Source organism: Polistes fuscatus, unplaced genomic scaffold (genome assembly GCF_010416935.1).
Source record: "Polistes fuscatus isolate 324 unplaced genomic scaffold, CU_Pfus_HIC Scaffold12, whole genome shotgun sequence".
Lineage (NCBI taxonomy): Eukaryota > Metazoa > Arthropoda > Insecta > Hymenoptera > Vespidae > Polistes > Polistes fuscatus.
In genome coordinates, this window is record NW_025113020.1 from 2,808,298 (window position 1) to 2,825,002 (window position 16,705).

At 27.4% G+C, this 16,705-nt stretch overlaps 1 protein-coding gene across 2 annotated transcripts in view; it reads left to right on the forward strand.

The window, feature by feature from the left end:
- The window catches only part of LOC122513518 (protein kinase C, brain isozyme), a 44,093-nt gene that overhangs the window by 7,568 nt on the left and 19,820 nt on the right, over positions 1-16,705 (forward strand). Inside the window, exons 2-4 of one of the 2 annotated variants that reach the window (XM_043629924.1) lie at positions 3,886-3,917; positions 4,007-4,089; positions 12,536-12,647. In XM_043629924.1, the coding sequence (XP_043485859.1) occupies positions 3,886-3,917; positions 4,007-4,089; positions 12,536-12,647 (227 nt within the window). The remainder of the gene's footprint in view (positions 1-3,885; positions 3,918-4,006; positions 4,090-12,535; positions 12,648-16,705) is intronic. The other variant, XM_043629925.1, reaches the window with a different exon arrangement.

Here is a 16,705-nt window from a genome sequence, read left to right on the forward strand (position 1 = left end):
AAAAATTCACTTAACCTCTTTTCCTACAACACAACGAGTAAGACTCGTGGTAAAAAATGTGTCCGAAAAACAATAAGCACGTGTCTTATTCGTATTTCGTTTGGACAAAACGTAAACAACACGAGTCAGACTCGTGATTCAGTTGTTATCGATATTTTCTTAATTTACTTACGTATAATTCTTTGTTACGTTTACACGTTTAGGTTATAATTCCTTAAAAGGATTAAACAACTCTTATACGTATCATGTCAGTAAAAAAACAATCTAATATTGATGATAGTAGTATCTTGTTTATTGTAGCCCGAAGTTAATGGAAAAAATGGAAGCCTGTAAAATGCATATTATTGAATTTTTGGCAGAAAAAGTTTACAAATTTTGGATTGGTGGCATTATGAAGTTACCTATGAACTCGCGAAATGTAATAAAACAAAATAGCTAATATATAATCTTAATAAATTTTCTTTATTAACAAAATTGCAAGTTGAATTAAGGAAAAAATGTAAAATAAAGTTTTATTATAAACGTTTTATTCCATAATTATTACAAATAATATAATATCATCCCAAACAACATTCTTGATATTAACTCAACGTTGTCTGTTTCATTGATGAATTTTCCTTTGTAAAATATGATAGATTTTTATCTTTCCATTTAAAAATATTATTGTCATACATGAGTCATTAAATATTTTAAAAGTCATGTATTCATATCAGTATGATTTTTACCATGACGTCAATTAGATCAAGAAATTTGAGTCATTAAAATGCCAAGAATGTTTCTCAATGAATTATACGCGAATATTCATTACGTATACCGGTTTTTTTCTAATGGGAATTCTCCAATAATTCTCACAAATAATTTTATTCATAATTTCGTAATATAAAGTGTTTTTAAGCAAATTTTATATGGCACTTTTTTCTTCCCTTCGTATTTCAACTTGTAGAATAAATTTCCAAAGTTTGGTTGGAAAAAAACTTGAGACACCCTGTACGTGTAGTATTTATTACTATACGATCCTTTTCCGCATCTGCAACGATCTACACAGAGTCATAATTTGTCACACGTGCCATTGCAGAAAATATAGCATATCTATATACACACATATGTATATTTTGCTTTAAGCTTCGAAGTAATGTAGGCTAATCACAGATTTGCACCGTTTTTTTTCTTTCTTTTTCATTCTACTCTCTCTTTTTCCTTTCCCCCCCTTGCCCCCTTCTTACCCCTTACGCTTCCTTTTCACTCGTCTGTTATTATCTTTCTGAGCCTGTCTTCTGGCTCCTCTTTTCTTCAACCTTTTTCATTCTTCCTTTTTCTTTCGTTTCTTCCCTTGCATCACATTTTTGATTTATCTCGAATATTTTTCTTTTCTCTTCATTATTATTATTATTATTATTATTATTATTATTATTATTATTATTATTATTATTATTGTTGTTATTATTATTTTCTTTATTATTCGATATTAAATGTATTGGGTTTGCCAATAAATAATTTTGCAATTTGTTTTTAACGTAGAAAATTTATTCGAATTATGATATATGTTTGCTATTTCATAGGTAGTTTCATAATACCACTTATTCAAAATTATTTGTTTGCCAAAAAATTTAGAAATACACAATCCGCAGACCTCTATTTATTTCCGTTAAGCGAATTTTGTAACGAACGAAACAAATGAAAATCCGATTGTACTAAATCGCATAAATATGTAGAGACAAAAATATATATACCTTCTCGTTGTTAATTTTCAAATTCAAATAAATGTTATAAAATTTGACCAAAAGCAATAAATTCTTGTTTAAATTGTACATTATAATTTCAACTGTTAAACTATGTATGCGTTTTATAGGTTATAAATAGTATTTTGATTCATAAAAATATCAGAAAGAAGATCTTTTATAAATAAATCGGACATTATTTATATTTGCCTAACTATTAGATAAATATTTATTTCATTTCTACTAGATAGATATTTATTTAATTTACAACCTGTTGGCTCAGCAATTGGATTTGGTTATTTTAGGTTATAGCAATAAATTCGGTGTTTTATTTAAAATTTATTTACTGATTCATAAAACAATCGTACAATTGTTATTCTTCGAAATAGTCTTCATTATTTTCGATGACTTAGATGACTTGATGAAGAAATCGCGATTTTGATACGATCAATTTAACCTCTTGCGCTACAATTTAATGGCATGTATGTGCCATAATTTACAGTATGTTCACGTCGTACGCTGAGTTAATTTACAGTTAGGCTAAGCGTTCGAAATTATGACAATTGGACACGTTTTATGACATGTTGAGCCCTAAAAACAAATTACGAGACTGGCACGAGTTGTTTACCCCAATCGATGTATATCCAGTCTCATCTATAATTTGTATGTTTTGTCCATTTTATTTATCACGAGTCTCACCCGTGATTCTCATTTTTTTCCTATTTTCTTTATCACGAGTCTCACACGATGCTGCAGGGTAAGGGGTTAATCAAAGTACCGAATTAATTGCTACACTTAATATATAATAATTTCTTACAAAATTTGTTATAATTTATAACATTCGTAGAGGAACATTCTTTTAATCTTATGTCCTACATCATAATAACATATTATTTAACTTTCTAATCTCTTATATTAGTGTCTTCCTTATCCAGTATCACTAACTTAGAACCTAACCTAACAAACTAAACAATAACCTAAAAACTTAAATAACTTAAACCCTAATTTAATTATTTAACTTGATTAAATCTGATTTTAAACGTAGACAAATTTCGAAAGCGTTAATAACCTTAAGTATTAAATGTTTTTATTTTAATATGGAGAAGAAAAAAAATTGTTTTCTTCTTTATTATTCAATAATATTATAAATAATTGTGAGATAAATAAATAGAAGAAAATCATAAAATCAATTTTCGTCGACATCTTTGGACTTTTAATCCACATTGTCGTAATTATCTCTCAGTGCATATACAAAAAATTAAATATTCTTTTTTTTTTGGGATAAATATTTGGATTATATTGGCATCGCGAGTCGATAACTTTTTATCAACACTTTTATATCGAAAATTCATATTTTCTAGTATAAAAACAAAATATTGTAATTCTATTAATAAACCAATATCGATATTTTGTTTTCTCGGTAAATCAACTTTTGGGACATTTTATAAATAGACGTGTATATCATAAAAGAAAAATATATAAATATGAAAATCAGAACAAAATTACAAATTTGTTCAAAAAAAAAGAAAAGAAATGAACAACTATATCTGTCTATTCAAATGAGAATTTATTTAAAATTAGATTTTCTTTTTTTAAAACGCCAACCGTAATAGATAAAACGTTAATCTACCACCACCACCACCACCACCTGCCCTTCTTGAATTCTCAATTTTTTTTTTCCGATATAGCTAAAAGTACGTTTACAACGTCAGCCTTTGTTTATAGGCTGTATAACAAGTGACGCCTCTGTGCTAGACCGTCGATTAAATCAGCTTCAACGAACAAATCAATATTTCAAGGTTTCTATATGACCGTTATGCATGATCATTCGTTATACATATATTTTGTCAAATGCATATTAACAAAAATTACAAAACAATTTTTTTTCTTCTTCATATCAAAATAAAAACAATTAATACTTAAGGTTACTAACGTTTTCGAAATTTGTCTACGTTTAAAATCAAATTTAATCAAGTTAAATAATTAAATTAGGGTTTAAGTTATTTAAGTTTTTAGGTTATTGTTTAGTTTGTTAGGTTAGGTTCTAACTGTCTAAATCATTTTTACGGGTAATGTAAGAAGTTTTTGGTTTTCTTTGTAATACTTCAAATTCGTATATTTTTCGTGAAATAATTATTGAATTTGTTGTTTTTAATTTGTGTTTAAGGGGCTTCGGAAAACAAGGATATCAGTGCCAAGGTAAGAGGGTCAGTCTGATCTCACCGACCACCTCTTCGGCAGGTGTGATCTTGAGGAAGACCTCTGGGCACATTTTGCTTGTGTTTCAGTCTGTAGTTTCGTCGTTCACAAGCGATGTCACGAATACGTGACCTTTACCTGTCCTGGAGCGGACAAAGGAGCTGACTCGGACGTGAGTGTCAATACGTATCTAACTTCTAACTTTTCTTTTTCGTTTTATTTTCTTTTTTTACAGATATATATGTTACCGTTAAAACGTTTCATTCAATTCATTTAGAATAAATCAAATTTAATTTATTAATTAAATTATTATAAATAATAAAAAAAAGAATTTTATTATACACTTTAACTAATTGTTTTTATGAAATAACTATATATTATAAATTCTTCTTCTTTTTTCTTTTTTAAATTGCAATTGGTTTCTTTTTTTTTTGAAAAACAGATGAAAAAATGATCTCTTACGAAACAATTCGATATTATTTATTAGTCAAACGAATAAAGTATCACGTAATGTTTCAACGATAACACCGTTAATTTCTTTCGATCAGAAACTTTGATATATTTTAATTTCATTGTATAAGATTATTTTATTTCATTGATGACATGTTCCTTAGTGTTTAGTACTGACCGGTAAAGTTTTCAATTTTTCATCAAACTTTTCCCGGATCAAGTTTATTTTTACGAACTTATAATGACCCTGATACGTTTGAACAGAATAGTATGTTGAAAGTCGATAGAACAACGTGACTCCCAGAACATTTGTTTTCAAAGTACGGTAAAAGAAAGGAACGGATAACTACGAGCATTATTTTATAAACAAAAGGTGATTTTAAATACGGATCAAATTTCAATTTCATACTTTAACTATTTGCCTATTGCAAATATATATATTACCTAATTGAAGTATGTAATTCTGACTTATTTATTACTTTACCTAATCGATATAGTTATTTCATATAATAGGTGGTAATGTGATGAATTAAGAAATTTTATAAAATAACGGTAACATATATATGTTACCATATATGTTAACATATATACATGTATATATATATGTACACATGTATATATTTATATATTTTCCTTTTCCTTTTTTTATTCAAATAATTCGCCTTGTCTCTCTCCTTCGCTCATCCGAAGCCAAGGTTACAGCGCTTAATCGATTAGAAATAATGCAAGACTCGAACGCAATCAACGAACAAAAAAAAAAAAGAAAAAAATATAAATAAAAAGAAAAGAAAATTTTTTCTACACGCCATATATCCACAATTTTTTCCATGACTTTTATAAATTCGATTAATAATGTTTCACGTCGAACGGATTTTTCATTATTTTCCGTTCGGGAGTTGCACGAGGTGTAATACTTTATTAACGTATAAATAAATGAACTAAAATGGAAAAGAAAAAAAAAACATTTGTAAAAAAATCATCAATTTTACAATGAAAATATGAAACAACACGAATGAAAAGTTCAGTACGAATATAATTCTGCCCACATGCCATTGAACCTGTTAATAATGAACTTCAATTGTAATCTACGGTATGTATGTAGGTGGTCACCAAAAGTCGTTTTAACGAGAACAAAACAAAAACAAAATGAAAAATCAACATAGGTTTATTAACCCGTTTGCACTCGAGGCCTTTTCCGTTTGCGCGAACCAGCAACTCGAGACGCTTTTACAGGTACTGTAAAAACATGTATAAACAAACAAACGTATAGAAATAATAAAATATCATCAGTTTATTCATTTATATGTTGAAAAAAAAACAAACTTTGATAAATATTACACTCTGTAATTAATTTTGGTTGAGTTGACGCTTGAAATTGGCCGGGCGTCGTATCGGCGCCGCTCGAGTGCAAAGGGTTGCACAAAAAAAAACAAAAAAGGTTAACAAATTAAATTTACTCGATTCTGATGTAAAATCCTTTTTTTTACGATAAGAATACAAATCTCATTATCGAAAATTTGATCCATCAGCAGATTAAATTATGACACGTGTATCGACTATAAAAATTGTCTGATTTGATATTCTTCGGTTTCATTGAAAAGTTTTCCGGTTTCCTACGAGGACTCATTGTCCTCTTTCCCTAAAAGCTGAAAGTACAATTTTCAAGGTTCCTTCTTCCTTGAATTGTTGATGTTCTATAAACTGATGGTCATTTAAATTCCCATGTTGAAGACGACATCCCCATTGAAATTTAGAGGCTTGTTTGAACATTTGCGTAACGTGTCCTTGATGGTCACGTTATAATCTTTGTTCTTTCCTTTCTCGACCCTAACGAAACCTTGATGTAACTTTAATGTATCCTTGTCCTAACCCTGACACTAAAGTGTTAAAAAGAATTTAAATATTTAGTTTGTCATTTAAAAATTATATTATTACGAATCTTCAGTTATAATGATGTTAAAAATTTTTAGTCTTATTTCTTTCATAAAATAAAAAATATCTCGTTTATTCAAATGGTAATATATTTTAATGACGCGTACGTCGAATGCAATAATAAAAATTGATATTTAAAATAGGATCAAAATATCGATATACATTTTATTACAAATAAAATTATTACTATTAAAAAACAAAAGTATTCTAGACATAATTGTTGACGAAGAATGACACGTAGAGCAATAAATCATTGTTTTTTGTTTTTTTTCTTTTTACCAACGAAATATTCTTCCTATTCAGAGTGTTGGAAAAAGATTTTTCATTCTTCGATAAAGCGACTTTTGGTGTACCCTGTACATCGATTAACCCTTCACAACACAAATATTTCGGACCACAGTCATTTACTCGCGTGATGAGAGAAAATCTTACTTAATTGCACTGAATATATAATGTCACTTACAATAACAATTACAATAAAACAATAATAATAACATTAACAATAATTATAACAAATATTTATTTATTCTTGTGTAATATTATTATAATTATATTTGTATTTTAACAATAACAATTAATTATCACATTTTTGCAATTATAAATGACCAGAATGCTTATAAATACGAGTTTTCAGTCTTATTTAATCTGTATACCTATATAATTTCAAAATGGCAGCTGAAATTACGAAGATAGCCGAAGCGTGACGGAACTATCCGAATAACGTAATTGTTTTGTTACCGTCTTTAGTTGGATAATAAAAGAAACTCTCAATGCTCTTAATAAATATATTTTTTCGTTCATATATCGAATTAAAGAAAACAAATTTTTTTTTAATATCCAGTTAACCATCAAATTTTGCGAAAGTAACAAATTTTCCAAGTGGTCATTTCATTTGAAATTTTAAAAATCAAAATATTTTCAAACGAGTGCGAGAGAATCTCTTTACACGTACATATGTTATGAAGGGTTAACAAAGATTTCAATTTATTGGGAAGAAAAAATTACGCGTACACGCGCAAATAAATTATTTTTTAAAATTAATAACACTTTTTTCTAATATCTTGATTTGTCTTGTTGATAAATTAATGATACAATTTAGCAAAAATATTAGCATTGGTAGCGTACGAAAACATAATGATTAATAACGAGATCATTGGCTATTAAAGGAGAGTGATGGAGGGGGAGAGAGAGAGAGAAAGAGAAAGAGTGTTAGAATGAGAGAGAGAGAGAGAGAGAAAGAAAGAGATAATGAGAAAGTGTGTGTGTATGTGTGAGGGAGAGATAGGGATAGAGAGAAAGAATTTATATATGTGTATGTATGGGGTGTGTGCGTGTGCGTGTGTGTGTGTGTGAGAAGGCAACAGCCGGCTAAAAGCCTTCAGCATTTTCTTGCACCGCGCACGATTGGCCTAAGCGTTTTCAGCTGTTCGTTTAAATCCCACGCTTACAAAACCACAAATGCGCTAATGCTGAATAATTTAGCAAATAAATACGAAGACAAAAATATATAAATTATAAATTTGTGTTACTATTATTGTTTTTTTGTTTCTCGTGGAAAACCAAGGTGTTTACGGCTCGTTGTTAAAATAAAAACTTGTACGATTTTTTTTTCTAAAAAGAAAATTCATTGTCATTTGGTTTAAACTTATGAGATAAATATATATCTGGTTTAAACTTATATGAGATAATACAATTATGAGATATTATTAATAAGTGTTTAAACAAAATATTCTAAACATTCTAAAAATTTATTCTAACAATTTAAAAAGAAAGAGGAATTTTTTTAGATAGGAGAAAAATAACGAATTGATTTTGTTACTAATTGCATATTAACGTGTATATAATTATTAACATTAATAACCGAACCGCAAACAATCTCTGGTAACCACATATTTGTCGATTATTTGAACGAAATATATTTAACCGATCTATACTCTTAAGTTCTTGACTTTTTTTGTTTACGTTCTCGATAAGAATTTATCCGTGCTTTAGCGCTTCAAAAACAATCGGTTTTCCTTATATCGATCCCTTCTACATTCAGATGATCATGGATCTCTCCATTATTCGCGTTATTATGATTATTAAATGATAAGTATACTTCGATATACAGGTGTCCCTAAATTTATGCGAATTTCTGTTCAAAGTGAATTTTGTGATTTTTTTTCTTTTTTTATGTGCGTGCAAATGAAAATCGCCTAAATAATGTTTAGAAGTATAAAAAAAAAGAAAAAATATTGGAAATAAAAGGTAGAATAAGTTATAGAAATACATATTTATTTCGTATAGTTTATAACAAGAAAATTCTGAAATAATCATTCAGAAAACAAAAGTACATTTTATTCATTTTCATCATCGTTATTGTTATTAAACAATTAATCTTTTCTTTTTAATCGACACAAACTCATCGTCTTTCCTCGTTGGAAATATTTTAAAGCTCAACTTCATTATCATTGTTATGATTTTTTATATTAACATTTTATCTTACTAAGTTTTCATTAATTTCTTGATATTCGTTGCAACATTTCGTTTAATTTTGTCAAAATTTGAAGGTTTCTTGAATGTTTTGATCAATTTCTGTATAATATTCTGTATAATATTCTGTATATAATTTCTGTATAATATGTAAAATATTTCCAATATTTTGGTTTAAAAAAAATCCTAATAATCTTGTTATGCAAATGTCATAAAATAAAACTGACGCGTATCAACATCATCGAGTAATCGTAACCAGCTTATAGAAATGAGTTTTCTTATCAGTGTTAGGGGCAATGCGTTCACAGATTGCTCGGTCATTCTACAGAATGACCAGAAAGTTTCGGTCAATCTATAAAGTGTACTTCAGTGTGATATGTTTAGCGCACAGGAGGAAAGAAAGGGGGAGGGGGTAACAAAATCAGAAGCTATTGTAAATGAAACAAACCATGGAAAATTGAAAAATGTGTATACAACGTCAATTTATAAAATGTGCTTCAGTTGGATGTGTTTAGAGGCCGAATGGGGAATGGGGAGAAACAAATCATGGAAATTAAAAAAATCCCCCCTTCTTTCTCGTACATTTTATAGATTGGCCGAAACCCTCTGGGTATTCTGTAGAATGCTCGCAGTAAATACATTTTTCGTAACGTATGTACACTTGTTGCTTTTATAAATTCTAGGAAAATAAATATATATATTTTCTGGTTGGGTAAATTCAAACCCTGTAAATTGATATCGTGTGTACAAAAAAATACCGCTTGTTCGTAAGAAGAAAAATTATAATGCGTATAAAAAACTCTCGCGTAAATTCAGGAACGCCTGTGTACTTGTTACCCTGTGATATGAACACAATTACAAGTAAAAAAATATTTATTATATTTTCACGCCTTATAAGAGTTTATCAAAGTTTACTTTATTCATTTATTTGTTGTTTATAAACGAATAACTGTTTATAAAAGCAATTATATATGGTTAACGCTCGATTGTTGATGTACAACGAGTCTTCTTATATCAGGTGGTTGAATTAATTCTTCCTTTATATTAATAGAGGTCAGTAGTTGTGCTATTTGAATATGGTTGGAAGTGACTGTTGGTGTAGATAAAAGTACTTAATCTTTTGATCACTCGAGACCGCTTTCGATCAGGTGTATCAACAACTCGAAACTTTTACAATATGAATAAAATAAATGGTTTTTCTGTATAGAATGCAAATTAAGATAAAATAATTCTGGAAACGTTGGGCCATATTTCTGAATATAATATATGTGAAGTAGTATTTTAAATATAGAATAAGAGAGATTTTATTATATATAAAAACGTATCTTATAAAATTATATCTTATTTATATATATTATTAAAAGATTATATATTTTATAATCTCATTTTATATTCCACTTTTCGTGGGATGTGGGTGAATCATTTAACCTTTCATTTGGAATGATTATACATACAAATTAATGCATAAAACTGTAATATTTTAACATTTTATTTATTTTTATATGTCTATAAGGAAAAAATTGTTTGAATATTAGCCTTTGTATTTTTGTTTAGTATTTTTTAAACCAATTACCAAGATTACCTTTCGTTCTGACGGATTAATGCCACTGAACGGAGCACCACGTTGAAAAATTTGCATATTGCATTTTGGTAATCTTCAGTGTTTCCACTTACGTCTTTCAACGCTATCTTAACATTCTCTTGTATGTAAATTTTTTTGAAGTTTTACGAAACAACTTTTTCGTCGTATTATACGGGAAACAAAAAAATTAAATACATTTTATGCATATTAGGTTATTATATAGTTAGCACTCGTATACACAGAGGTCGTTGCGTGAATGTTTACTACAGTGGGTGCTCGTGACGAAAGGGTTAAACATATTTCGTAAGATGGCAATTATGTATCGGGTCAATGAATAATGACCAGGAGTCACCTTTCGAGTGTAAAGGGTTAATAAACTGTAATAATTAGTCTTTGACATTAGATTAGAACGAAAAGAACACAACTTTTCAGGGAACACAACTTATAAGGAAAATACTCTATTTGAAACAATTTGTATAAAATTAAATTTAAATGAATTGAATAAAAAGATTTTGATGTGGATGACGAAAAAAAATCGACCAAAGGTCTGCCAAAATAATTTGAATATATAGAAAAGAATTATTTATTAGTAATAATTAGTAATGTTTAAACTAATAATTTTATTAGTAATAATTAGTAATGATTCAATCATCAATTATTAACACTGCCGACAATAATTATTTAATGTGAAGCGAACGTACGAAGAAAAATGGCAGCATACGTCAAAAGATATGATAATATTATTTTTTTCTATAAAAATGTTAGATCACATATTGCAAAATTAGTAAAGGAATTTTAAGAGAAATTTGGATAAGATTTTTTACCATCCCACGAATTCTATTTACCAGTTGTTGCTTTTTTCGCATTACCATTTGCATGCATTCGGATTACCATTGATGCAGCATTGTTTTTCTGAACGGTAATTCAGATTTTTTGAATGTATCAAAAAATGGCTAGAAAACTAGATCGCGTTAAAAGAATCTGAATTTTTATATCGTGGAATTCATGTGTTAACTGAAAAGTGGGGCAAAAGGACAATACTTTGAATAAAATATGATATACCCTCCTCCCCCGTTCTTTTGAAATAAACATTGGTTTCTTTTTGTTGAAATAAAAAATAAAAACAGCTATAGAATTAATTCAACCATTAAATATTTTAAATTAACTAATTAAATGAATAAGAAGAAAGTATCTCAAAGAAATAATTCTATTTGATTATTAGGAAACTTTTAATACCAGATTTATGGATGTTTGTTCATTATTTTTCAAATACTTACAAAAATTGTTTGATTAAAGGGCTGAATTAATATTTACATATATTTTGTTACGACAGAAAAAACTAATATATGTTTTTAAAAAATAATATTTAAATTTTGTATATACAGTGAGATGAGAAAAACTATAAATTACTGCTATAAGTGACTGCTACGTTGATCATTTTGCAACTAACGTTACTATATTATTTTCTATTTAATTTTAAAATTGTGTCACAAAATTTTTTTTTTCATTTCAAGATATTAATAAATTTAGTAACAATTTCGTTTGACACTCGAAATGTCTGGGAATATAAAAATGTATAATTTGTGTCGGTTAGTAAAGCAGATTTTGGGATATTTTGTATATTCCAAAATAATAGAGGTTAGGTTTTAATAGAATTAATTAATAGAATTACTTATTAATAGAATTACGATATTTTGTTTATTTTCTTTTTCATTTCAAGATATTAATAAATTTAGTAACAATTTCGTTTGACATTCGAAATGTCTGGGAATATAAAAATGTATAATTTGTGTCGGTTAGTAAAGCAGATTTTGGGATATTTTGTATATTCCAAAATAATAGAGGTTAGGTTTTCAAATGGAATATATTTCATTGTAAAATACGCACACATATATTTTATATTTGTCCATGATAAATTTAAATTGTCTCTCTACGATTATTGAATTATACTATCTGAATTTATTGACATCATCGAGAATGTTATTTATACGTAAAATATAATTACACGTAGATATTAATGAAAATCTATAAATATTATACGAAAGATGATTAATAATTAATGTATTGGAGAGATTCACCGATCAGATGACATTTGTATTTCGTGATTCGAAAACTCTAAATTCGTGTGTCATAATCCGAGAGTCTGCGTGCGTGTGCACGATGTAATGGTGTAATAACGCAGGACACGCGGACGAAGCATCAATTCAAGCAACACACCTACAACAGCCCCACGTTCTGTGACCACTGCGGTAGTCTTCTCTATGGTGTCATCCACCAGGGCATGAAATGCCAAGGTATCATTCAATCAAACGAAACATCACACGAAACTTTATAACACACACGCACCTTCACAAACAGGCACACGAAGAAGAGATACACAAACATACCTACGACCACCGATCGCACTAATTATGATCGTTTGATCAACCATGTATGTGTGGTGTTGCTTTGTCTTCGTCTGTTATAATAATCGTATTCTTCTGCGTATTCTCTTCTTCATCTTCATTTATTTGTCCCCCACCCCCTCCACCTTACTCTACTCTAAACCCCCCCCACACATGTTCTCACTTCTTCTTCTTCTTCTTCTTCTTCTTCTTCTCTTCTCTTCGTCTTATTATTATTATTATTACTATTGTTATTCTAAATATTCCTATATTTGTAAATAAATTTTGCGTCGATCTAAATTGCGGTGAGTATATTTACATACACATATAATACTTATCGTCATCGTTTTTGTATAAGAAAAGGTGTGCACTACCGTATTTATAAATAAGTATATATATATATATGTATATATATATTTGTAGGTGTTTATGAATCGTGCACGCGTATGAGAGGAACCGTTAAATTAATCGAGTTAATATTTGATTGGTATACAAATGAAATAAATTTATATTGTTTAGTATTAATACGATTTAATGTATTGTACAGGTTTATTCAAAAAGTATAGTGCAAAGTTAAAACTGATTTATTATTTATTGAATTATCATACGTAAATCATAATGATATGCATTTATAAACAATCTGCATAACTTTGTTGTCAATTAGTTGGGTGTCTGTCCGTGTTCACATATTCTTTTTTGGTTAAGCCTATTGTCATTAGTTTTATCTACCTGGACGTATTAATATAATGGGTTTTATCTTAACTAGACAAAAAATTATCTTAATTTTATCTTTTTAATGATGTTACTCACCATTTTCTCTGTACCAATCGTGAACATTTCGATTGTGAATTTTAACCTCTTAGCAGAGTGCTGAGTTAGGATTGCTGGGAATTATGTTTCGCTGATGCTGTTCTGCATTCCATGATTATGTGATTTAATCATCATGTGATTTTTTGTGTGTGGAGATACGTTTAGGATGTTTTGTATACTTTCCTATTCCTACAATACCTGAATTATTTGAAGTATCATATTTCTGGATAACCGAAGATTTTTTGGGATGCGTCTGGGAATAAATAATTGGTTTATTGTTTATTCATTTATATTGACAGACATGTAATTTATTGAGAAAAAATTTATATAAGTTATCTATCAATGCATATCATTATAGTTTATAAATGCTAGTTCAATAAACAATAAATTAATTTTAATTTTATAATATTTTTTTTGAATAACCCTGTATAATAGTATGTTAAATTTCTGGCCAGAATTATCTGTAATTTATGTTTGTTGATTTTTTACAAATTATTGCGTTAGATAATTTTTTACTTTTGGGAAAAGAATATCATTAGCTGCAAGACATCTGTGCTGTACAAGATACGTTATCAATGATTTATTTTTAAAGTTTCTGTCTTTTTCTTATATCAGTATATTTAACATATAGTATATATTTGAATTTGTTATTTTATTGAGTTTTATACGATTCCGAAAAAAAATAATAGATCATTAATGAATCGTATATAATTTATCAGTGAAATAAGAACAAATAAAAATGTGCAACAAGTAAAAATTTCCTGTGTAGAAATATATATATATATAAAATATTTATATATATATATATTTATATACTTAAAAATATTTATATACATATATAAAATATATTATAATATAACAAATTAATATTATTCCCGATATGTAAATAATATACATATATATATATATATATATATATATCTTATAAAAAATATTTTTGGTATCTTGTTAACCCTATTGAATCATTCAACTTTGCCCTTAAATACATTTAACGTATCTTTAAAAACAATCTTTAAAACAACAAAAATGTTACATTATTCACTATGGATATATCAAAACAATATATATTTTATATACTTTTTACTATATATATATATATTTCTACACGGAATACGGAGAAAAAGTAATTAACTTTTGGGCTAACCTAAAATTTCGTATTACAAATTATTTGATAAAATCATGTACCGCTAAATTTGTCCTGAAAATCGTTAAAAAATAGATTTAAACGTAGACACAGGTAGTCAATTGTCGTTTGACCTTGAACATAAAAGTATTTCCTGCCAAAAACACATGGAAGGAAAGCTCATTTGTTTTGACCGCCATTTTTTCGAACGAAACTTCTTTTTGGGCACGTTCTTTTATTAATCAAATTTGGGACTGTTTTTTTGATTATGCTAAGGAATAAGTAGGTCAAGGTAATTTTTAATAGCGGAAATGATTAAACAATTTATTAATTAAGAAATGTCATTTTTATTAATACTTTATCTGTAATAGTTTCTGAAATACGCTGTACATGTTTTTATCAAAAAGATTATACGGTGGATGTAAAATGTATTTGTATACCAATCAATTTTAAATAAAGCTGTGTAAAATTGTTTATTAATTAAATGTTTATAAACGATCAATATGAGCATAAATAGCAACGAAACGAAAAATAATAATTTATTAGTATAATTTACACAAAATTAATAAAATAGAATCACAAATTAAACGAAAATATACAGTCAATAAATTGATATAGGTATTACTGTAGTTGAAAATCTAAAATTGTTCTAATAAGCATATTTTGAACAGTTAATAGTCTCTTTTTTTTTACCAATCAATATTTAATATTATTTTAATAAACAAATATCGGTTTTTAAAATAATAGAAAAATATTTCAATAAAATAAAATCCAATAATTGAATAATACCGTATACGTGTATTACTTCGGAATTTCAATTACTACTTGGCAAATATTACGGATGGAAAAGTGAATGAAAAATAAAGCAAATGAAAAGTACAGATTGATAATAATTAAATAATTTAGATATTGAGTGGTTATTCAAATTTCTTTCAAACAGAAAATTATATTTTATAATATTGTTCAACTTCAAACTTTTACAAGAGTAATACTCATATTTACCCTAATCGTGCAGTTTTGATTTCAAATTTTTGACAAGTGAATTAATAATGTACGGCAATAGTAATTTTGATAATCACATCAGATTATTATCTCCTAAGCATGATTGATATCGTCAGTATGTTTGGAAATAATAAATATGAGCATATTTTCCAAAATCATAAGAATAAGAACAAGAAAACAAATAATACTTTACTTGTATTAAATGTAGCAATTAATTTGGTACATTGATATTAAATTATTTATTACTTTGGTTCGAATTTAAATAATCTCCCGCCAATTTATAAAAGTTATATCGAAGATCAACTGTTTTCTACTGTGATCTACTGTTTAAATGCAATAAAAGTTAGTCCATTTTAATTTATTGATGGAATAATGAATCACAGGATTTATTATATTGATATTTTAGAACATAATTTTCTTTCCAGTTCAGAAAAAATGGGTATTGAAGATCGTTCCGTTTTCATGCACGATAACGATCGAAAATATACTGCATAAAATATCAGAATGTGGATACTGCATAATAAACAGACACAGCTAAAAACTCAACTGCAATCTTCGGATATCAACCCGATAAAACATTTAGGGAATTATTTGGAACATCAGATCAGAAAATATCGAAGTTCTTTAAAAGAAGTCTTAAAAATCTTATGGGGGAGTGAAACAAAATTTTGCAATACATAACCTCAAATTGAGTTAATTTAATGTCGGAACGAATAGTAAAAATTATAAAATTTGAAAAGACATTCTACAAAATATGAATTGACTTTATTATTTAATTTTCTAGTCTTAAACTAAATATTTACTATGTTAAATAGTATTTTTTAAGTAAATTTTGGAAAACTTACTGGATGTGCGAATACTTTTTACCAGTACATTTCAACTAATTTCTTGTTTCTCTTATTAATTTCACAAATTATTCGAGCATTTTATAAATTAGTTTTACAATAGTCAAATGTAATTATGAAAAAAGTTAAACAACTTATAAAATTCTATGATATATCATTGTGAATACAGTATAACTTTAAATTTTATT